The sequence below is a fragment of the Typopeltis vanoorti genome, chromosome 23 (assembly GCF_054136105.1).
Source record: "Typopeltis vanoorti isolate ZY-2024b chromosome 23, IOZ_Tvanoo_1.0, whole genome shotgun sequence".
NCBI lineage: Eukaryota > Metazoa > Arthropoda > Arachnida > Uropygi > Thelyphonidae > Typopeltis > Typopeltis vanoorti.
The window spans coordinates 17,525,861-17,550,869 of NC_143571.1; the positions used below are offsets into that span (position 1 = coordinate 17,525,861).

Consider the following 25,009-nt stretch of genomic DNA (forward strand, 5'->3'; position numbering starts at 1 on the left):
AAATGCCAAGAAATTATATTCTTATATCCTTTATCCAAATGTAATCCCACACTTGGAACAAATAAGTACTTCCTTTAAGGTGTGTATAATGCTATGCATTATGGAAGGGGGCCACTACCAAAGCCATTATTGACATTTATTGAGGTCTTATCATTGAGATCCAGACCTAGAAGCTTTCTTTCTTTCTTTTGTATGACCCTTTGATAAGTTTATATGTTTCAGTCATATTACTCCTCTTTGTCCTGTTTGCTACTGTCTGCAGTCCACAAATTCTCAATTAGTCTTAATAATCTGTATTTCACAATCCTGATATAATCTTTAACACCCTCCTTTGCACTCTCTGCTGTATCAGCATCACCACAGAAACCAGGAGACCAGACCTGCATAGAGTAACCCAAGTAAGGTTGGACCAAGGCCTTGTAAAAGACAAAATGACTTCCTTATTCTTATCTGTCAATGTTCACTTCCCCTTCAGCATTGCAATTATCCTCTGAGTTGTATTTGCAATAATTGCTATATGGCCCTAAACTTCAACTTTGTATTCAATGAAACTCTAAGATCCCTATCCTGATCCATTTCTTTTCTAGCATAATCCCATCATTATAATATGTTATTAAATATCTCATCACACCAAAGTACGTGACTTTACATTTAATAACATTGAACTGTCAGGCATTTTCCCATGCCCACAATTCCAGCCTATTCAAATCAACATGCAACACTTGCAGAATGATTGCAGCTAATCAGAAAGTAAAGTAATCAGGAATGTGATTGATTACTTTACCTATCTTTGCACCATCATCAAACATCATATATCACTTGTCAATTCCTTCCCAATGTCATTCATGTAAAGATTGAATAACAATGGACCAATGACTGGTCCCTGTGGTACACCACTGGTCACCTTAAATCTTGCAGACTCACATCCCCCATATACCATTTTTTGATATTTGTCAGTCAGCCATCTTCTTATCCACATTAATATTTTATAATTCAATCTCATATTCTCCAATTTATGCAAATGTCTTCCATGCTGTATGCTGTCAAAAGTCTTAGCAAAGTCTAAAAGTATCATGGTGTATCCATTCCCAGTGCCTAACTCAAATGTAACATTATTATAAAATGTAAGCAAGACATTCAAATATAACCTTCTCTTTCATTTGAAAGCATAGACTGCCAACTCATTTCTGTATATGAGATCTTACTAACTTTTCCAAAATCTTCAGCACCACTCCAGAGATACTGATAGGTTGATAGTTGGAGACATCAGTCTCTGCACCACCCTTGTGTAATGGGATTATCATAACAATCTTTCCACTAGTGTGGAATCTCCCTGTTCTGAGGCTCAAATTATAGACCAGAAAGGAACAGCCATTTCAGCTGAACATTCCTTCAGCATCTGTGCTGATATATCTAATTTTTGTTCAGTTTATGCAACAGCTCTAATACTTCCTCATACACCCAAATTTCTTCATCTAGTGAGAAATGAGGTTAATGTTGCATACACCAGGTTTATAGCTTTTAGCAATCTGGAAACATTAGTGAAACAATCGCTTCAGCATCTGCCACACATACCAGCTACATTCAGCAGAGTTATTCTTTCATACTCATTCTTTCTTTTATTTGAACTATAACAGCAGAATTCTTTTGCGTTTTCTTTAGCTTGCAAAGTCAGTGTCTTTTCATACTCAGCTTTCCGTACAACAATTGTAACTCTTCTGGTCTGCTTCTTATGATTTTCATAAATGACATCATCCTCATAACACAGTATTCCTTACACATCACCGTTTTCTTATGACTCTCCTGTTTAATAAGATTATGCATCCTTTTCACTTCTATCCTATTTATTATTTGAACTCTAGGGGTTTGAAGAATAACAATAAAATTATTAGTAAATAATATTTTTTAATAATAAAAATATTAAAAATAATATTTTTCTGGACACTAATATTATTGTTATTATTATTATCATTACCCAAGACCTACAGGGAATTACAACTCATCAAGAGAGGCCACATATGAAATACACTTACTACTTTGCACTCACCACCAGCTTCAAAGGCAAGCCATTCCAATCACATACTGCTCTAAGAGAAAAATTTAGCTCTTCACCCTTTTCTTGACAGCATTCATTCTGAACTTTCATGGTTGTTCTTTTATCCTCTCCTCATCCTCAATACAATGAAGTATTCCATCTACTGGTGAAGATGGAATAAGATATATAATCCTGTATGTTCCTTTCAGGAGGTTGATAGTCTCTATTATATCATCCCCCTTTCTCCTGTTTATTAGCATCTACAGTCCACAAATTCTCAATCTGTTCTCAAAATTTACATCCCACAGTTCCTGTATCATCTTATCACTTGCCTTTGCATCCTTTGTATTGTATCTGCATTACTTTGGAAACCAGAAGACCAGTCCTATGCACAATAGTTTAGGTGAGGTCATTTTGATAAGGATGAGGAAGTTATTTTGACTAACACTGGGTTTATAAGTATAATAATAAACCCAATGTTAGTTATATTTTTATTACATTAGTTTTTTGGTCAAAAAAAATCAACACACTGATCAAGTTATTTTGACTCTTTACCCGGCCTTGTAAAGAGGCAAAATGAATTCCTCATCCTTACCTGTCTATATTCACTTCAGCTTTGCAATTATCCTCTGAGTTGTATTTGTAATATTTGCTATATGGCTCCTAAACTTCAACTTCATATCTACTAAAACTCCAAGATCCCTACCCTGATTCATTTCTTCTAGCATATGTCAAGTTATGCCAAAGTGCATAACTTTACATTTACTAACATTAGCTACTAGCTGTTTTCACATGCCCAGAGTGCCAGTCTATTTAAATCATTCCGCAAGTGTTGCATATCAGTCACATTCCTGATTATGCTCCTATCTGTGCATCATCATCATCATCAAACAGCTGTATGTTTCTCAAATCTTCTTTCCCAATGACAATAATGTAAAGATTAAATAACAGTGGACCAAGGACTGATTCCTCAAATACACCATTAATCAAATACACCCATACCACTTTTTGATATCTATCAATCAGAAATCCTCTTATCCGCACTAATATCTTATAATACAATCCCATATTCTCCAATTTATGCATTGTGACTTCCATACTGTATTCTATCCGAATACTTAACAAAATCAAAAAATATCATGGTATCCATTCTCTTGTTCTAACACAACTGTAACATTATTATGGTATAAGCAAGTTACTCCAGTGTGACTTTCCCTTAGTAAACCCATTCTGTTCATTGCAAATATAAATGAATATCATCCTATTTCTCTATGTGAGCTCTTATCAACTTTTCCAAAATCTTGATCACCACTCCAGAGATACTGATAGGTCTATAGTGGATACATCAATCGTTCCACCACCTCTGTGCTATGAAATTATTATACATTCTCTCCACTTCTGTAGAATCTTCCCTGTGCATGATTCATCTACATCTAGGTCAGATGCACAGCCAGTTCAGTTGAACACTCTTTTAGCATCCATGCTTTTTATCCCACTAACTATTGCCAAATTCTTATTGAGTCTATGCAACAGCTCTAGTACCTCCTCATACACCCAAGTTGACCTCATCCTTATGCACACAGTATATTAACTACTATTAAACAAGAAATTCTTAAGAATTTCTTGTTTGATAGTAATAAGACTGCACATCCATTTCACTCTTACCCTATTTATTCTTTAAAACTCCTGTCCTGTCAGGTGTCTGAAGGATAGGAGTTTTAAATTTTTATCCTCCAGGAGATTGACTACCATGTGTCTCCACCATGTCCTATTCTGCACCTCTCTGCTGCATTCCTCATATGAGAGATAGGTCCAGTCTTCTATATTTTTCGTCCACTCCAGTTTTTGTCTTCCTCTTTCCCTCAACAGTTGCTTTGAGAAGTGTCCTTTGTAGGCAGTTATGTCTCAGAATATGTCCAAAATAGCTGACTTTTCTCTTTTTAATCTTTCATCAGACTCCTGTTTACGCCTACCATCTCTAGTACCTCTTCATTTGTCTTTTTGTCTTTCTATGATATCCTCATAATTCTTCGCAGGATCCACATTTCAAAGGCCTCCAGTTTTTTCACACTCAGATTGGAGAGTGTCCATGTCTCTACTCCATATAACAGTGTAGACCATATGTAGCATTTGGAGATTCTTAGTCTTGTTCTCAGATTTAATTCTCTAGATATTAGTAGATTTTTCATACTGTTGAAAGTTGACCTTGCAATTTCAATCCTTTTTCTAATTTCGTCTTCTATCCTGCTATTCTCTGTGATCAAATGTCCGAGGTATATGTATGTTTGCACCTGTTATAATTTATTTCCTTTTATATTGATGCATATTTTTGGTATTTTCTTTTCTCTTGAAATTATCATGTCTTTTTAAAGGATACTGAGGCCATACTGTTCGCTGTACTTGAGGGTTTCATCTATAAGAGTTTTGAGATCATATTTGTTTTCAGCTAGAAGAACCGTGTCATCTGCATATCTTAGGTTATTAATATTTCTGCCCCCTACAGTGATTCCTTTGAGGTTACTAATTTAATTAAATATTTCTTCTGTGTACAGGTTAAAGAGAATCGGAGAAAAGACACAGCCCAGCTATTTATTCTCAAAGATGCAGTCTTCCCAGTAAAGATTAGTTAATAGCCTAATGTCTTTTCCATCCATGCCTATTTTTGAAAGGATTTCAATTAATTGTTCATGTTGGACATTATTGAATGCCTTTTTGTAATCTATGAAGCAGAGGTACACATCTTTTTGTTTTTCTAGATATCTTTCTATGATGGTTCTGACGTTGAAAATACCTTCTCTTGTACCTACATTTTTGTTGAAGCCACTTTGTGAATCATTTATTTCTATGTTTATTTTTCTTTCATTTATTTCAAGAATAACGTATAGGAGGACTTTTGATACTTGACTGATGAGGCTGATTGTCCTGAAATCTTTACATCTTGTAGCTTTTGTTTTTTTGGGAATTGGAATGAAAATTGAGTGATTAATATCTTTAGGTAGAAATCCAGTCTCGTATATTTTATTGCATAATTTTGTTAGAAATTTCAGTCCTCCTTCATTGAGAGCCTTCAACCATTCTGCCAAGATGTTATCTATTCCTGCAGCTTTATGTGGTTTTAGTTTTCTGATGGCATTTTCAACTTCACAGAGTAAAATGGATGGTCCTTCTAAATCAGTCTGTTCAGGAATATCATTTCTTTGTTGTTCGTATAATTTCCTTGTGTATTCAATCCATCCTTCCATGATTTCTTTTTTATCCATTAGAATATGGTCTCTTGAGTCTCTAATGACACTTGCATGATTTGCTGTATTTGTCCTGCTTATCATTTCTCTGATTTTTCATACATTTTTCTCTGCTTCTGTGTTTTCTGTCAAAGTTTTCTATATCTATACATTTATTCTTAATCCATTCCTCTTTGGCTTTCCTGCATTCTTTTTTTATTTCTTTATTCATGCTTTTATATTCAGGTTTGTTCTTTAACTTTTTTCTTTGTTCCATCAACGTTAGTATTTTTTCTTTCATGCAAGGTTTATTTCTTTTCCTTTTTAATTGTGGGAGTGTATTTTTGGCTGCTTCATTGATGCTATTCTTGAATGTTTGCTAGTTCATGTTAATTTCATCAATTGGTGTTCTATTTTCTGTGTGAGTTGTGGTGTCAGACTTGTTAAGGGATTTTGTGAATTCTTTTATAAAGCAGTCTTTAACTTCTTTGTTGTTAAGTAGTCTGAATAATAAGTTTCTCTTATGAATGGTTGGCTTGGTATTTTAAGTTTTATTTTGATTTTTGCAATCACTGGGTTGTGGTCCGATCCTATGTCTGCTCCAGGATATGTTTTTGTTTGTGTTATTGCATTTTGGAATCTTTTGCTTATTATTATATAGTCAATTTGGTTTCTATAGATGTCCCCAGGGCTTTTACAGGTATATAGTCTTCTGGGAGGATGTTTAAACAGTGTGTTGGCAATTATTAGGTCATTGGTTTCACAGAATTGAATTAATCTTTCACCTCTTTCATTTCTGATTCCAAGCCCTTGGTTCCCATGCAAAATGAGATTTTTTCCGAGCCCACTTTTGCATTTAGGTCGCCCATCATTATAATAACATCATCTGATTTAGCACTGGAGATTGCAGTTTGTATGTCTTCATAAAATTGTTCCAACTCTTCATCCGGGTGGTCTTGGGTTGGCACATATGCTTGGATAATATACAGGGTGAATGGTTGTGCAGTTATTTTGGCTGTTATGATTCTGTTATTTATGGGCCAATATCCCTGTAGAGATTTTGCAATTCTATTACTTAGACAAGTGCTACTCCATTAAGGTATAAATCACTGCCAGAGTAGATTATAGTGTGATTTTTTCTTCTTATTATACCTGTATCTGTCCACCTCACTTCACTGATACCTGCAATATCGGCCTTCATCACTTCTAATTCCTGGAGTAGGTTATCTAATTTGCCTGCCTCGTAGAGTGTTCCTGGTTTTCAGAAGAGGGACATCTGAGAATATCCTCCCTGGAGGGTTTGGAATATTATCTTCATACGCTACCTTAGTAGTTCTTGTTTTTCAATTCCCGGTTTCAAGCTCTTCTTCCCTGTAGCTATAAGAGCTGATGGTTGCAGGAGTCTCAACCACATCTCTAACTTCATATTGTGACATGGTGTGTTTCATGGTTGACAATGGATAAATATGTGGTGAGGCTCCAATCTCTTCCACGGCAGCTGGCCACAAGTCCCTTAGATGTCAGGAGTGTGCCCTCGATGTGCCACACATCTTGCTGTCATGCCCTTGATCAGTCAGTGTTTATTCTTCTGTCATCTTGGCCATTCCAGACTTCGTCCACATAAAGGTTGACATTCCCTATTTACAGCATTCTATATTGCTGATACCCTCACTTAGTTTAGTCTGCCAGCCGAGCGGTTTATCTTTAAAACTAGGGACACATTATTGCATTATTTATGATGCATTTCAATATCCTTCCCATTTAGCAACTGATACTATTTGATATATTATGCTATTTGGGATATTATATGAGAAAAAGTAACTGTATCTGAAAACAAGAACTAAACCTCAGAGACCCACTGCCAAAATGTGGAGATACAGTAACATTAACCAATTTTGGTGTGGAAGTATGCGGTGAAGCAGTCCTGGAAAATACGAGATCATATTGAGATTTCATGGCAACTAAGTCAGCATATTCCCTTAGAGCACACACAAATATGTAAAAAAAAAGTTCATTTACATATAAGAGCTAAACAAAGTCATGAAAAGAAAATAGAAGTATAGAGGATATACAAAGTATACAATCATGAAAATATTCTATGCAGCAAAATGTTCCGGAAGTTATTGAAAATGCTTAGAAATAGAGAAAAGAGTAGAGCTATAAACAAAATCAAAAAGAGGATAAAAAAAATGTCAATATATTATTAATAGTAATAGTAGTACTATATTAGTATAATTATTATATAGGCCTATCCAAGGAGTCAAATAATCATTGAAAGATGGTCCTTTCCCAGGTCACACTTTGAAAAGATGCACTCACAACATCCACCAATAGTCTCTTCCATGCACACACACACACACACACACACACACACACACACACACACACACACACACACACACACACACACACACACAATATGACCATGAGAAGAATTTGGATCCCATATGCTTCGTAATCCCATTCTTATTCAACTTCTGGGGATGAATCTGAGTTTTCCTGCACCTGGCATGACCTGTAAAATGTCACTTGTGTGTATACTTTAAGATCTCCTTACCAACTTATATGTTTCTATTTGAGTAATACATTGAATACACTAATTAATTGAGTAATAGGTTTAATGAGTAATAGATGAAAGATCATCTATTATTCATAATCTGAAGACCACATTCCCTCGGTCTATCCTCATATATGCAACATACAATCACTAATTACAATTACAACATACAAATACAACTTACAATGCTATAAGTTAGATATCATCTTGGTTTACCTCCATCAAATTTTTTCGAGGCTCTTCATCTGAATACCATATTGAGTAAAGCAGTCAAGATATGGTCTATCAAAGCCTCGCAAAGTAGGGAATAACATCTTTATTCTTATATGCTAACATTCTCTTCATCATTGCAATTATCAAATGTGATGACTTAACCAACTTAAAGCAATGTGGTCCTCTGAACTTTAACTCTCTATCTGCCATTCCCCCCTCCCCTCCAGGTAATTTACTTACAGCTAATTACCATTAATATAAACATTTTCCTGCACTGCCTCAGTCAAAATGCATAATCTTACTACCAACATTGAACTTTGTTATCATTGCCAGTAGAATCAGTTTGTTCAAGTCAACCAACAAGGATTATACATTAGATATGTCCCATATTACCATTTCTAACTTTGCATTACTGGCAAATAATTGCATATTATCATCCAGACTAACATCATTAATATACAAATTAAACAGCAACGTCCTAACCAAAGAGCTTGTGGCTCCCATTGGTCACATTTCTTCTCTCAGACTTTTAGACTTGGCGACTCCATACATTACTGTATGATATATGTCAGTCAGTCATTCCCTCTCCTATTCAAATCGTAAATTTATTTACATACCCATCCCTTTGAGTTTGTAAAACATTCTCCAGTGTGGAATCTTATCGTTTGCCTTAGCAAAGTCTAAAAGTACTGTAGTATTATATCCATTCTTCTTATCCATTCTGCAGTCATGATACTATAAAATGTGAACAAAGTGCTATAGAAACACCTGCCTTTAACAAAGTTATGCTGTCCTCCATAGAGATCAATAGGTACTACCCACCTCTAGATGTGGTTCTAATTAGCCTCTCTAATATCTTATTGGCATCTCCAGAGATAATGATTGTTTATAAATGGTAGCTACACTTATATATATTATGCACTTATATATATATATTATGCTCATTAGAAAGTGTGCTGATTTTGAGATTCGAGTTGAATAACCAAGTCAGAGGTATAGCTACTTCTACTGAATATTCTACCCTTGCTGATATCCCATCAAATCAACTACTTTGTTCAAATCAACTTCTTGCAATAGTTTAATATCTCCAACTCATCCAAGAGTCAAAAAGCTGGTCTGAGTAATGACCCTTCCCATAATGGATAGTAATATGCCCATTCGAAAGAAAGTATGCTATGCACATACTAGAACAATTGATGTGAAGTAACTTTTGTTGCTTAGTCATGAAGATACTTCATGTACAAACTTTGTTTGCTTGTGCTTGGATACAAGATTAAAACAAGGACATAATTTCTTGTCTATTATAATTACTAGATAACCAAGTGAAAAACTTTTCACAACTATCTCTGATCCAGAATATTTTTAAAATACAATAAACCACCATTTTATTACTTGTAGATGGAACAAAATGATCTTAAATTTTCTTGATTTTAGGAAGTCATCCTAAATAACACTCTCATCAAGTGTTTCATAAAATTGTAATTAATTATTTAAATTTTATGATTTTATGATTTATTAGAATTATTTGAATTCTAATAATTGTAGATGGAGTTATCCTCCTGCAGTTGATAGCACATATATTGTCATGCACTTGCAATTTAAGTGTTGTTCCCTTTATCTTTATCTCTTTTCAACTATGGCTATTAAACCTAGCCAAAAACTCTGCTAATGAATAATATCTTAATGTAAGTGTCATCCACGTTTGATTTTATTCTTATGTTGTCTACTCATATCTCGATTTTTAAATCAACTGAGAATACCTCTATAAAGGTCAAAACTGGTTTGGGTGGTGACCCTTTCCATAATGCATAACAATATGCACGTCCAAAAGAAAGTATACTTGCATCATGGAATACTAAGGCAATTGATGCGAAGTCAATAGTCTCTATGTACAAATAGCCTAGTCATGAAGATGCTTCACATGCAAACTGTGTTTGCTTACGCTTGGTTATAGGATTAAAATAAGAATATCCTTTCTTGTTTATTATAATTTATGTTATTACAGTATCACATAGTTTCTTTATAGTTTGACATATATCTTTTGAATAAAATATTATTCAATACTATCACATAATTAACCACCTCCTACGTTAAAACTTGATGATTGCTCTTTCTAATTGGAGGCAAAATAGCAACCTCATTTGCATGCAGATTCTTAGATGCTCTTACTAAATCCAATATTCTTGCAGCATGAGTCCCTTCTATCACATGATATAGAATTTATAGAGTTACTGAAGTCTTCCTTCACTAACTCTATAAATTCTCTTTCTCTTCATCTTTCATGCTTTCTCCTCCTGCCAGTGTATGCATCTTCATGGCTAAAATCACCAATGACAATTCTACTTGAATCCATGAGATATGTTTATCTATACAGTTCATATCCTCTTCAAATAACGCTGGCCTGTATCGGCATTCAACAATGTACTTTATCCTGTTAACCTCCACCTGCCACCAAACAGCCTCATATCCATTGCTTGCATTACTCATGGCACCACCACCACCACCACTATTTGGGATCTCTACTCTGGTTTGATTTAATCATGAAAAACATCATATCATTCAATTCTCTATTCCTCTCAGGACATTGTCCTCATCCAACCATGTCTCACTTATTCCAACAGTTTTTGTGTAAAAATGAAGTCTTTCATTCTCCTTATTCGTGATAACTCTAGTATTCAAATACAAACATAACAATTCAATTCTGGTCTACAACAACTCCAGCCATTCTTCTCTCATCACTATCCCAGAACCCTCTACAGACCTAAATGCATCCCCCCCCCCCTTCCAACACGCACATTCTAGGCAATCCCATTCCTTTTTTGTCTACTCACACATTCACTTCCTGTTCCAGCACTGGCCTTTTTCATGCTGTGTCACTCTGTCCACCCTAACCCGCCCATTTCCCTCTCTGTCTTGCACTCCTGTTCTCTCATCTCCTCATTCATGCTACTCACTTCCCCATTTATAAGGATTTCTTCAATTCCTCCTTCCTTACCCCTCTGTTCTTCCACATAGCTTCTTGCTTGCTCAGATCCATTCTCTACAATCATTTCTCTCCCTTTCAATAACTCACACCAAAACCATCCAAATATGTCCATCAGTCTTGTACAGCTCCATTCAACTCTCAAACTCATCCCACACATCCACAAACTGCATTTTTTTTTTCTTTCTCATTTCAACTAACTTACAATTCATAATTCTAATTTGTAAAAGTAACTGTGGCATAACTATAAAACAAAAATTGCACGATACCCACAGTAATAAACTTTAATGAAAAGTACAAATATTTTGTATTAAAAATAACAGTATATCATCAGTGTATGAAAGCAACAAGCAATCAAAGAACAAAAATACAAGGCACATACATACAACAATCAGTTTACCAACTAAAAAAGGTTGCCGCATGCATACATTAAATATATCGGAAATCCCGAATGTCTGGTCTGGCACAGCATAGTATTGACATACCAAATACAATATCCTGTGGGACGAAGCTCGTATTCTCCATAGAAGCAGTTTTAAACATGAACGTCTTTTCAAAGAAAGTTGTGAAAACCTTTTACATTGGCTTAACCTGAATTGGAATGATTGTCTCTCTCCCCCCCCCCCCCCCAAAAAAGTATTTTTCACTTGGTTATACTATAAATTAAAGATGCCAAGAAATTATATTCTTGGTTTCATCCTTTATCCAAGTGTAAGCAAACAGAGTTTGCACATGAAGTAATTTCACAACTGGGCTACTTGTATATTATTATTATTATTATTATTATTATTATTATTATTATTCAGGCCTCCATGGAGTCAAAAGACTCATCGTGGGAGGTCCTTCCTAAGAAACACAAAGTCTATCATACCACTCCTTAAACTCATTGACCGTTCTCGCTCTCACCACTCCATCAGGCAATGCATTCCATGGTTCAACCACCCTCCATGCAAAGAAACCACACCTCACCCTCTTAGAGGCAAAGATTGACTTCACTTCAATTGCCTTAATATCCCATAATGCAAAGCACATATTCTTATAGACATGTATACTGCTAAGCATTATGGGAAGGGCCACTACCCAAACTGGTTTCGAACTTTGAGGTCTCATCAATAGGAGCTGGACCCTAGGAGCAATACCAATGCAAAAGTCGTGCAGCTTATAAGTAAAATACTCTGGATTAGAAATAGATGTTGAAACAAAACAATAAATTACACAATGACCACAGTAATTAACTTTAATGAAATAAAAGTACAGATATTTCGTACTGAGAATAACAGTGCATCATCAGTGTGTAAAAACAAGCAAATCAAAGGAACGGGAATGCAAGGTACATACAACAGTTGGTGGTTTACCAATTAAAAACTGTTGCTGCATGACACAAATTAACATTAATAAATAATATTATTAAAAACTATTTTTGATGATTACATTATTATTATTATTATTATTATTATTATTATTATTATTATTATTATTATCCCAAGACCTAATGAAGTCAAAGACTCATCTGGGAGGTCCTTTTATCACACACACACAGCTCATCATTCTGTGTCTTAAATGCACTCAAACTCCATGCAGACACCACACTCTCAGGCAAGGCATTTCAATCATTCACAACTCTGCACAAAAAAAAACTTGCTCTCACTCCCCTACTCACACCCTCTTTATACAGTTTCTAGGGATGACCTCTGGTTCTGCCCTGATCTCCCACTATTTTCTGTAGAACTTCTCCAGCACTGATCCTATAACAACCCCTTAATAACTTGGTTTCTATCATATCTCCCCTCTTCCTCCTCCACCAGACTCTGCAAATTACATCTTCTCAATCGTTCCTCATACTCGACATTCCAGAGGTTAGAAACTACCTTAGTCAGTCGCCTCTGGACCCTCTCCAACATCTCTTCATCCTTCTGAAAACCAGGTGACCAAATCTGGGGGCACAATAGTCCATGTGTGGCCTAATCAAAGCCTTATACAATGGAACAAGAATCTCCCTACTTCTACATGTCAGTGTCCTCAGCATCATTCCCAGAAGACTTTGTGTTGTCTTCACAATTTTGGCTATGTGTCCCCTAAATTTTAGATCCTTATCCACTATCAACCCCAGATCTCTTATTTCCTCCACCTCCAACAATATATCCTTACCAAGCATAAATTCTGCATCCCATCTTTGTTTTCTAAATTTTAAAACCTTACATTTTGCAACATTGAACTCACATCCCCATTTCCGTGCCCAATCACTCAATTTATTCAAGTCTTCTTGCAAAGTTGGGACGAACCATAAAGAGTAGTGTCTTCACTACTTTTTATGGTTCGTTCCAACTTTGCATTATCTGCAAACAACTGAATATCTTCACCGATATCATTAATATACAAGTTAAACAGTAATGGCCCTAAAACAGACCCCTGATACACTCCACTAGTGACTCTCCTTTTCCTGGATATCACTCCTCCATATACAACTTGTTGATACTTATCAGATAGCCAGTCTACAATCCACTGCACTAATCTAATATCCAACCCCATCTGCTCTAGTTTGACTCAACTTATCATGAAGTATTCTATCAAAAGCCTTTGCGAAATCCAAGTATATTACTGTGTATCCTTCTCCTCTGTCCAAGGAAGCAGTCACTTTATTGTAATTAGTAAGTAGATTACTAAAACATGACTTTCCTTTAGCAAATTCATGATGTCCATCAAAGATAATACTATTGTTGTCAACCTAACTCTGGATTCTAGTTCTCACAAGCTTTGCCAACAACTTAACCACAACACCTGACACACAGATAGGCCTATAGTTTGATGCTTGAGTTCGATCACCTCCTTTATGAAGTGGCACAATCTTGTCGTCCTTCCACTCCTTAGGAACTTGAACTGGACATATTTTTTAATATGTGCAAGACACATATTAAAAAATATGTCAAGGCCAGCATCAACTCTCTGGCTCATTCCTTCAGAATACGTGGTGATATATTATCAAGTCCCACAGCCTTATTAACACCTAGTTTACTCAACTCCCCATACACCTCTTGCTCACTTACAGTCAGTCTCTCCTCCCCATCTCTGCTCTCAATGTCTCCATGAAGTCACATTCAAAAGATTGAAAGACCTTTATGAACCATTATGAACTGCTCATTAAGTATCTCCACCACACCTTCTGCAACATCTTTATACCATTTTCTCCAATCAATTTCATTCTTCCATTATCATTCTTTCTTTTGCTGGCTACATATTGAAAGAACTCCTTAGGATTCTTTTTGGCTTCATTAGCTAACTGCTGTTCATACCTCTCTCTTTAGCTACCCTCATCAATGAAGTCACCCTCCTTGTCTGGTCTTTGTAGACCTCATGGAATTGGTTATTTCCACTTCTCTTATGCTGCCTCCACAATGCCCTTTTTCTCTGTATCGCATCCCTAATCTCTTTATTCATCTATCTCACACCTACCTTATTTAACCTTCTCATCCTTGGAATACATTTAGACATTGTATCTACTATATAGTTTTTGATAATCCCCCAAGCTGCATTGATCTCTTTTCCTGCTAACTCCTCATTCCATGCTACACCTGCAAGCTGTCTCCTGAGCTCTTCATAATCATCTCCCCCACCTCTTGTAGTTCTACATATACCATTTTCTCACAGAGGTCTTCACACTGCTGGCAACCACCCAAGTAATCACCTCATGGTCACTCTCACCAATTGATGGATGATTTGACTTTATTTATAATTACATATGGGAGAGAGAGAGAATCATTCCAATTCAGATTTGGCCAATATAAAAGGGCTTAAGGTGTTCATATTTAAAACTGCTTCTATGGAGAATACAAGCTTCAGTTCACAGGATACTGTATCTGTATTTAGTATGTCAATACTATGCCTTGCCAGACCAGATTTTGAGGGTTCATGTATTCGATATAATTTTGATGTTCGTTAATTCTTTTTTCCACAGAACGACTGTCTGCCCAAAGTATGTTAGATTACATTCAGAAGGTATTTGGTAAACACCAGCAAATGATAAAGGTGACAGTTTGTCTTTTGTAGATGGCAACAAATGAGAAATTTTGTTGACATATGAAACATCTGTACTTTTATTTCATTAAAGTAAACGATTGTGGTTATCGTGTAATTTATTGTTTATAGTCATGCCACAGGTACCTTTAAAGATATAGTTGTTGAAAGTTTTTTTCACTTGTTTCACTTGCATTTCGTTGCTTCTTGGATAAAGGATGAAACCAAGAATATAAAGCCACAGTAATAAACTTTAATGAAAAGTACAAATCTTTTGCAATGAAAATAATATATCTTCAGTGTGTGAAAACAACAAGAAAATGAGATAACAAAAATATAAGATACATACAACAATCCGTTTACCAATTAAAAATGGCTGCCACATGCATACATTGAATATGCGAAACCTCAAAAGTCTGGTCTGGCACAGCATAGTATTAACATACTAAATACAGTATCCTGTGGGACGAAGCATTAAGGCAAGGGCCACTACCCAATACCGGTTTCGACCTTTATTGAGGTCTCGTCAGTGGGAGCCAGGCCCAGTAGTGGATACACCAAGGCAGAAGCAATGAGAGGTCATCCCAACCTATAGGAGTTGCCAAAGGGCGTACAACCTCATCATCAAATCACTCTGGATTCAGAGAAAGAGATGCTGTGATGGGAGTGATGTTATCTTGCTCCACCTTTGCAACGAGTTGCCTGGTATTGTGCTGCCTTGTCCCGGTCCTGAAGATACTTTCAGGCGCAAACTATGTTTGCTCGCACTTGGATAGAGGATTAGACTAGGATTATTATAGTGTGACCAAGTGAAGGGTGGACTCTCAGCATTTTTCTCTGAATCCAGAGTGATTTGATGATGAGGTTGTACACCCTTTGGCAACTCCTATAGGTTGGGATAACCTCTCATTGCTTCTGCCTTGGTGTCTCCACTACTGGGCCTGGCTCTCACTCATGAGACCTCAATAAAGGTCGAAACCAGTATGGGTAGTGGCCCTTGCCTTAATGCATAGCATTACACATGTCCGCTGGGAGATGTGCTTTGCATTGTGGGAGATGCTAAGGTGGGAGTGATGTAAGCTTGTTCCACCTTTGCAACGAGTTGCCCGGTGTTGTGCTGCCTTTCCCCGGTCCTGAAGATACTTTCAGGTGCAAACTTTGTTTGCTCGCACTTGGATAGAGGATTAGACTAGGCTTATTATAGTCTGGCCAAGTGAAGCGTGGACTCTCAGCATTATACTATTCAATTCTTATTAAGTATTGTCGTCTGCTGTGCCTTTGTAAATCTACGTTATCTCATTTAAACTTATCTTCTTAACTTTGATTACTCTCTAATCCGTTTGGCCGCAAATATTGAAGCTCACATATGCAAAGCTCACAGAAGAAAGAAATCACCTCATGCTGGAGCCAACCTCTTTGTCTGATCTACCGGTGTTTATTCTAAACAGAATTTTGGAAAATTTGTTTGATTTCTAGCTGCACCACCAAAATACGCAGATGGGAGGTGAATCTCCCTCCAAAGAAAAACACACACAGTAAAACACATAGAACCTTCCTCTCTTAATATTAAATAAATCTAGCAGCTTAACCCTTCTAATCTACAGTCATGGCAATATCTACCTTAAGGCACACAGATTCGAGTTTAATGAGTAGTGCATTGGAAATATGAATCAGGCAAGTTATTTAAACAGTAAACAGTTTATTCATCACTAATGAAATACACAAAAGGTCAATTATAAGTTCCAAGTAGATTTAGCTTCTATTCTTCAAATAACAACTCAAAATTATGTTTACATTTAGTTCCCTCAACACAATTACTTCTAGTAGGACCACGTGCCTAAAACATTAACCTAGATGTACTCAAATCATCCTCAAATAAACATTTGCAAGTTTATGCAATAGCTCCAACATTAAACACAAGATGTATTACCTAAAATTCTTAACTAGGCTTTCTCTCACATAAGGCAAAACAATTCAAATATCAGCATTAGGCCTAAAATCCTCAAGTACCCTATCTAACATATCCTTAATTAAACACCATCACAATCCTTTTCCTAAGTTAAACAATGGAAAGATCTTACTTGAACAAAAATCTGGACTTCTATGAATGATCCTTGAAATCATCTCTTTCGGTTACCGTTCGTCTTTAGCACTGAACTCGGGTACCTTTTCTGGGGCTTGTGAGATCCCTCGTCATTATCAGCGAGCATCAGGAACTCGGTGGCATGGAAACACGGCATCAAGTTTCTTTTACAACTGCTAATCTTAGTTACGTTGCTCTCTTGGCATTTTCTGTCTTTAATTCAGGACTCTGATGGCAATCACAAATCATCTCCCACAATGTTAGCAAAGCTCTGCTGCCATCACATACGTCGTAACCTCAGGTTGGAGCTCCACATGACTTCGTAACTTCTCGCTGGTCCAAGAATGGGACCAGTACTCCAGAACGAACTCGAACTCCATGAGCTGTACGCCTGACCAGCAAGATGAATAACCCGAAAAGGAAAAAGCCCTGCCTCGCCACAGCAACCCTCTATTTATCTGGCTCCAATGACCTTGTGTTCGCTTAAATTGTCGTCCTCTGGGTATTTCGATGTTTTGCACCTGCCACCTTTTCCGGTCATTGCATTAAGGTGGGAAACCCCTGTGCAATGCTGACCTTTGTGATGGTAGTTGCCCCAGGTCATAACTTAATATGATAATCCGTCTGGAATTATCGCTGACCAGAGAATTCTTTTAGACACAAATTATTTTACACTTATTTTCCTTTGTTCTATTACAGAACAATTGTAGGTTACAATATTCAGTAATTCACAAATAATTATTTCCATTTCATTAAACATAAAAAATTTTCACTATTAAATCACAAGTATTTTTATTGGAATCTTGTTTACAGTAAATAATTCACAAATAATTATTTCCATTCATTAAACCTAAAAATTTTTCATTATTAAATCACAAGTATTTTTATTGGAATCTTGTTTACCAGTAAAATCACTATATAAGGCGTTTTGCATAATTTTCCTTCTATACACGATTTTACAGAAGGTAACTGAATAAGTCAAAATAGTAGAATTACTAAGTGAACACTTTACAAGAGTATCATCCAGGCAGTGATATTACAGGAATGAGGTAATTGATGGGTTATACGGGAACTAAGGTGAATGAAATGGAGGTGAATGAAAAATGAATAGCATATTACAGAACCTTAATGTGAATACATGTGTGGGATCAGATGGTATACCATTTGAGTTTTATGTGAAGCGGCAAAGGAACTGTCAGTACCCTTGACCATATTGTTTAATCTAAATGTCAGTTCTGGATTAGTCCCGAGGGGAGTGGAAAGAGGGAAAAATAGTTCCATTGCATAAAGGAGGCTCCAAGACTGCTGTTGCAAATTATCAACCAATCAGTATATCAGGAGTCATTGTCAAAGTATTGAAGAAGTTGATCAAGAGCAAAATACAGGAATGGATAGATGGAAATGGGATACTGTATGGGGAGGCAGCATGGTTTTGTGAAGGGTAGATTATGCCTCAGTAATTTGCTCACATTTTATAATACAGTGATGGCTGAATTGGATAAGGGTAATGGGCTTACAGTGATACTGCTGGACTTTGCAAAGGACTTTGACAGGATACCACATGGAATTCTAATCAATAAACTGCAGCACATGGAGATGGATATAGGATTGGTGAGATGGATGGGGGGGGGGTGATGGAGAGATATCAGAGTAGTTTATTCAGGAGTAGAGGCCATAAAAAGCTCTGTGACTAGTGGTGTCCCACAGGGTTCTGTTCTTGGACCACTGGTATTTAATTTGTTCATTAATGTTACAGGAAAGGATCTGAGAGGAACTGTTCAGTTATTTGCCAATGATACAAAGTTTGGTAGAACAATAGTTAATACACATGATGTCAAAATTTTGCAGGATGATTTGGATAGATTGGCAGACTGGGCTAAGGGAGAATGGATGTTAGTTTAAGATAGGGAGTTAAAGTTTAGGGGGCACATAGCAAAAGTGGCTAAAACAGCTCATCAGATCACTTGGTTACTGAAGAATACTTTGATGAGCAGGTTATTGTTCCTCTTTATCAAGCCTTGATAAGACCCCATCTTGAGTACTGTGTGCAGATCTGGGTACCAGGGTTTTGGTGATGGGGAGGAGGTAGAGAGGATCCAGAGGCGAGTGACCAAGATGGTAGCTGATCTATGGAATGAACCTTATGAGAACAGGTTGAAGATTTGTGGATTACAGAAACTGGTGGATAGATGGAAAAAGGGTAATATGATTGAGACATTCAAATTACTGAGGAGTTTTTACAAGATTAATTCAGAGGAAATTTTTCAGAACAGGTATGGTCGTGGGAGAATTAGGAGCCATCCATGAACACTGGGCAAGAGTGTGGTTAGCAAGGATGTTAGAACTAGGGTTTTTTTTTTTTTTTTTTTTTTTACTTGAAGAGTGGTGAATGAGTGGAATGAGCTGCCAGAGTCTGTTGTGGGTGCCATGACTGCGAATGAGTTCAAAGCAAAATATGCTAGATACTGTGCAAATGCTGAATAGTTCTTGACATGATGTTCAGAACCTACTTGGATGAATCTAAGGACTCCTTGGAGTTGCTCATAATAATAATAATAATAATAATAATTTCTTGGCATCTTTAATTTATAGTATAACAAGTAAAAAAAAAATTCAACATCTGTCTTTAATCCAGAGTATTTCAGTAATAAGATGTGACACCTTTTGACTACTTCTTTATAGAATTATGACTTCTAGATTACTTTGAACTTCATGTTACTCCTGAGTCTGACTCCCACTGATGAGACCTCAATATGGCTTGCTACAAATTCACTTGGTCAGGACACATACCAAGTGAATTTATAGCAAGCCATACCATCCTCATTCCAAAACCTAATAAAGATTCACACCTTAATAAGCAGCTGGAGAACTATTTATCTAATACTGACTACAAGATATTTTTCTGCATTATCAATAACAGGCTCAAATTGGGAATGAGATATATAATCACACAGGTGTATGGAGTTCCAGGATGAGCAGTAGAATTTAATCTGTTTCTGCTACATGATCTACTCCACTTAGTTAATATGAAAAAAAGCAGTCGATGGCAGTGCTATCAGTTAACGGGTTCTGTAAGAGCAGGTCAAAATTCAAAGAGGAGTCAAGCAAAGTTATCTTCTTAGTCCATTGTTTCTTAAACTTTCCTACAGGAAGTCGACAATACACGTGCTGTGTGAGGAATAACAGTTCCTTCAACTATGAAGAAAAATAAGGATTAGCATATGCTAATGATGTAGTGGGCACTTTGAAGGATGATGATTCCATAAACATCTTTTTGAGAATTTGGAAAAATTCAACAAGATCACTGGATTAACTATTAATGCAGACAAGAGATAATTAAAAGTTTTTGAAAAGTGGGATCTTGGAGGCATTCCTTTTGGATTAAGTAAGAAAGAATCCCCTTATTATACTTGAAATTCCCTTCTCCGCTTACCCAATATTACCAATTCAAGAACTTATATACAAACAGTGCCAGATAAACCCTATGGAGGTCCCTAGGCAGTTGAAATCTCGCCCCCCCCCTTTGCAAATTATCTCCTAATACATTTTAATTTTACCAATCAACAATTTTCATAAACCAATTTTACTACACAAAACAAACATTAACAGTTATTAATGTTATTAAACAAACAAACATATTATGTTATTAAACAATAATTATTAAATATTATTAAGCAATATTACTCAATATTATTAAACAAAAAGTAAGGAATTTTTAATTTTAATAAACAAACAAAACTTTAAACATTCACTTTCCTCAATTTTTTGTGGTGAAATCTTTCAGGATATTTTTGGAAGTCTACCTTTTGCAAGACGTCATATTCAGTGGCCATAATGGTAAGTGAATTCAGTCGCTCTTGTGTCATTGATGATCGATGTCAATTTTTCAGCAGTTTTAACTTCGAAAAGGTTCGTTCACCAGTATTGTTTGTGATCATGAGACACCTATAAATTCTTAATGCCATCATAACATTTGGGAATGTTGATTGCACCATATATTCAAAAATGAGTTTGTACAATCGCGATGCTGGCACTGTTTTATCAGCTTTGAAATCTTATCTAACTGTGATATATGAAATAATTGAAATGAACCATTTCATCTACAAACTCCAACTCAATGTCCTCAGGATAATTCTCTCTAAATCTTTGGGCAGCTTCTTTAATTTCAGCATCTATCTGTGATGGGAACTCAGTGAGAAACTCAAACAGAGAATGCTTCCATATGACCGGAAAGCTCTGCACATAACTTATCCAATATTGGTAGGTAAGTTTCAATCTTGAACTTTTCTCTTCCTCGAAGCACAACCTCTTCGCTTCATCATTGTCACGATGCCTTTTTCAATCAGTAAGTTTCAATCTTGAACTTTTCTCTTCCTCGAAGCACAACCTCTTCGCTTCATCATTGTCACGATGCCTTTTTCTTGCATGCCTGCTTTCATCAGTGTATTTTCATCCTTACGATAGAAATTAGATGGTGAAGTTAATCAAACTTCATTATAACTCAGAAAAGCTAATTAACTTACGCAAATGTCAGATAGATATATATATATATATATATTGGTGTTCTCGAAGCTTCTACTCATGAATATTCTACTAGGATCTGGAGTCAGCGGGAACTCACGACACACTAGCTCACAGAAAGCTTCATTTCTGGAGGTTTCTTGTGCATGCACTCTAATGGGATAACATTAATGTAAAGTTTTCGTTTCTTTGGGTTGATTCATTTTTTTTTTTATCTTTTGGAAACAATTTAAGAAAGCTTGATTGTAATTTTCTTTCAAGATCAAATCAATATTATTTTGATCCATTATCGCAGGGCCCCTAAATGGCATGGGGCCCATAGGCCAGTGCCTACTCTGTCTATTTGGTAATCCGGCACTGTATACAAAAACACTGAAACCTTAGAAGACTGGAAAATAGGGCCACTTTCCAGCCATACTACTCAAAACCATAATCTTCCCTGTTCAGTTGTACATAATAAATCTTACAGACATCGCATAAGCTGAAGAAAAGCAATTATATAGTAAGCCGGTGTACTTTTTTTTTTGGTCCAGCAGATATCAAGAAGTTAAGCAGGAATTTCTTCAACTATCAAATAAGCATAGAGGATTTGGACTTCCAGTCTTAAAATTATGCTATTTAAGCAATACAACTTCAAAAATCCATAAAATATTGCAGATCAATCACAAATGTGTAGACCTTCTTCTGTACTACCTGGGTTTTCATCTTCCCCAGTTTGGAGTAAATGATTATAAAGGTCCATAAGCTGAGATTGTTCCTGAATACTAAATCATTCTGTGCTTAACTCTAAGACTGCTACAACACTCCGGCATTGACATGCTTTCCATTAAAAAAGTAAAATTTGGTATAAAGAAATCTTTAATCTCTTTTGCTGCAAACTTCTGCAGGTTTACAGGTCCAGATGTGATTGACTAAGATAGTTTCTGATAGTTTCTGATTGACTAAGATAGTTTCTGGAATGGCGCATATGAATAAAGATTGAGAAGATGAAATTTATAGAGTCTAGTGGATATGAAGAGAATGGAATGATATGATAGAGAGGTATAAATTGGTAAGGGGTTATTATCAAATTAATGTCAAGGACATTTTTCGTAGAATGGCAGGAGATGGAGGGAAAGCAAGAGGTCATCCACAGAAGCTGTATAAGGAAGGTGGGAGCAAAGAGTGAGAAGCAGGTTTTTTGCATGGAGAGTGGTGAATGATTGGAATGCATTGCCTGAGAATGTGATGCCTGAAGTGAATGTATTTAAGGCATAGTCTGATGAGCTATGTGTGTGTATGACAGAGGGACCTCCCACGATGAGTCCCTGACTCCTTTGAGGTCTGAGGATAATAATTATTATTAAAAATTAAATAATAATAATAATAATAATGTGAAACAAACCATATACATGATTTTCCAAAATGATATACACAGCTTTTTGGAAGATGAATTCCTAGTCTGTATTATAACTATTCCATTTAAAGCAATAATTTTAATTCTAGTTATATATGATTTTAATTTTCTGTTATTATGAAGAATAATGTCATTAGATATTGATACCTGGATTTTCATGCTTTAAATATAGAGGATCAACATTAAATGTGCGGTGGAGTGCACCACTATTTCTTATCCTGTAAAGAATCAAAACAAATATCATAATTGTAATATTTTTTATTTGTAACAAAACTTTCATATACCTACATTTTAATTTTTTTTTTTAAAAAAAGCAAAAAAATAGTTATTATTATTTGGTAGTGAAAATTATTCATTTTCACTATCAAAATATATTTGTGTGTGAGAGACATCTTATGAGGCTAATGAAACATATTTCTTTTTTAAAAAGAAATTAAAAAAAAGAGTATACCATCCACTCATATGTTTGGGTCAGAAGCAAATAAATATAATCAGTACATCAATACTTGTACTTAATGCCAACATTATAAGTCATGAAACAGGTATTAACAAATAAAAATCAGATATGTATCAGAATGGAACCTTTGTGTGGAACAAGTTAAGAAATCAGACTTAACTTGTTCCACACAAAGGTTCCAATAGTAAATATAAAACTGCATTTTAATAAGACCTACTATGTACTCTTTCCACTTACAAGTATCGCATTACATGAAAACAGAAGATGTCACGATCTTACAACTTTGGGCCTAAAAACTCAACTTGAAGCTTTTTCAAGATATTTATTTGTTTCTCCAATTACACACTCTTTGACTCTTTCTGTAGTAAATGTAGCATTTGTACATTTTATTAAAATTTAAATTTATTTTATTTTATATCATTCCCAGACATGAGAGATCCCAAGACCTATGACATTAGAGTGCTGTGTGTGGGAGGTGGTTACAAGGAAAAAAAAAATTGTTGATGTGTTGTATGAAGACTTGAAGATTTTAATCATTGGGGAAAACAGCATGGAGAAGACTGTACCAAATAGCAAAAGATTTGGTTTGATGAGTTTGTAGTTAAACTGTGAATGGGTGTGACTAGCAATTGCTCATGTTTGTATCTAATTAGAGGAAAATGGAGGGATTGTAGCAGTGGTTCAGTGGAACAACATCCATGGAAATATATATAGAAGAGACATAATGCAGTAGCAAAGCAGTAATCAGAAAGCAACTGGAGGAAGGGGGTCATTGATTAGGCGAACTGCTTACTTCTGAATACAGTCAAGCATTCTGAGGTAGGTTTTAGGTGCATCACTCCAAATGTGGGAACAGTATTCCAAGGTTGGGTGGATTTGAGCTTTGTAAGGAGTTGAGCAGGAAAGAAGTACTGTTTGGAATGAAAAATAATACCAAGCTTTTTGGAGGCAAGAGGCTACGGACTTGATATGTATTACTATGATAGGATACATTAGATCTGAGAGTTAACCCAAGATACTGATTGAAGAGAAGACTATTGTCAAAAGTGTGAGAGAGAGAGAGAGAGAGAGAGGAAGAAGGCATTAATTTCCTTCCTGGAAATCAGACAGGATCGCATTTTGGTGACATTAAAATTCACCAAACTGTCCTCACTCTAATCCATTCTTAAGTAGAGTGAGGACAACTCCAAGGAGTCCAAGGACTCATTGCAAAAAAGCATTCTACACATCTCTCATCATGAGCACTACAAGGTTTTGAAAATGAAAAAGAGTGCAGGAGTAGAGAGTACTGCCATCAGCAAAACTATTAACAGGATTGAGGGTTAAAGAGAGAGAGAGAGAGATGATGATGATTACTGTATAGAAGGAAGATTGTAGGTGGCACAGCCCTTGGGGGGGGATACACTAGCATTAATTGAAAAATCACATTAATGGATACCATTCACAAAGATCTGCAATGAATAATCAGAGAGGAAGCTAACATTCTATCCAATAAGCAAAGGAGAGATACCATATGATGGTAGTTGATAAGA

The 25,009-nt window shown here is 35.9% G+C and overlaps 1 protein-coding gene across 1 annotated transcript in view; it reads right to left on the reverse strand.

The window, feature by feature from the left end:
• Positions 1–25,009, reverse strand: part of Hdc (histidine decarboxylase) — a gene marked incomplete at its 5' end in the record, with an annotated part of 294,140 nt that overhangs the window by 129,107 nt on the left and 140,024 nt on the right. The window contains one exon of the mRNA XM_090413242.1: positions 23,168–23,238. Coding sequence (XP_090269368.1) covers positions 23,168–23,238 — 71 coding nt within the window. The remainder of the gene's footprint in view (positions 1–23,167; positions 23,239–25,009) is intronic.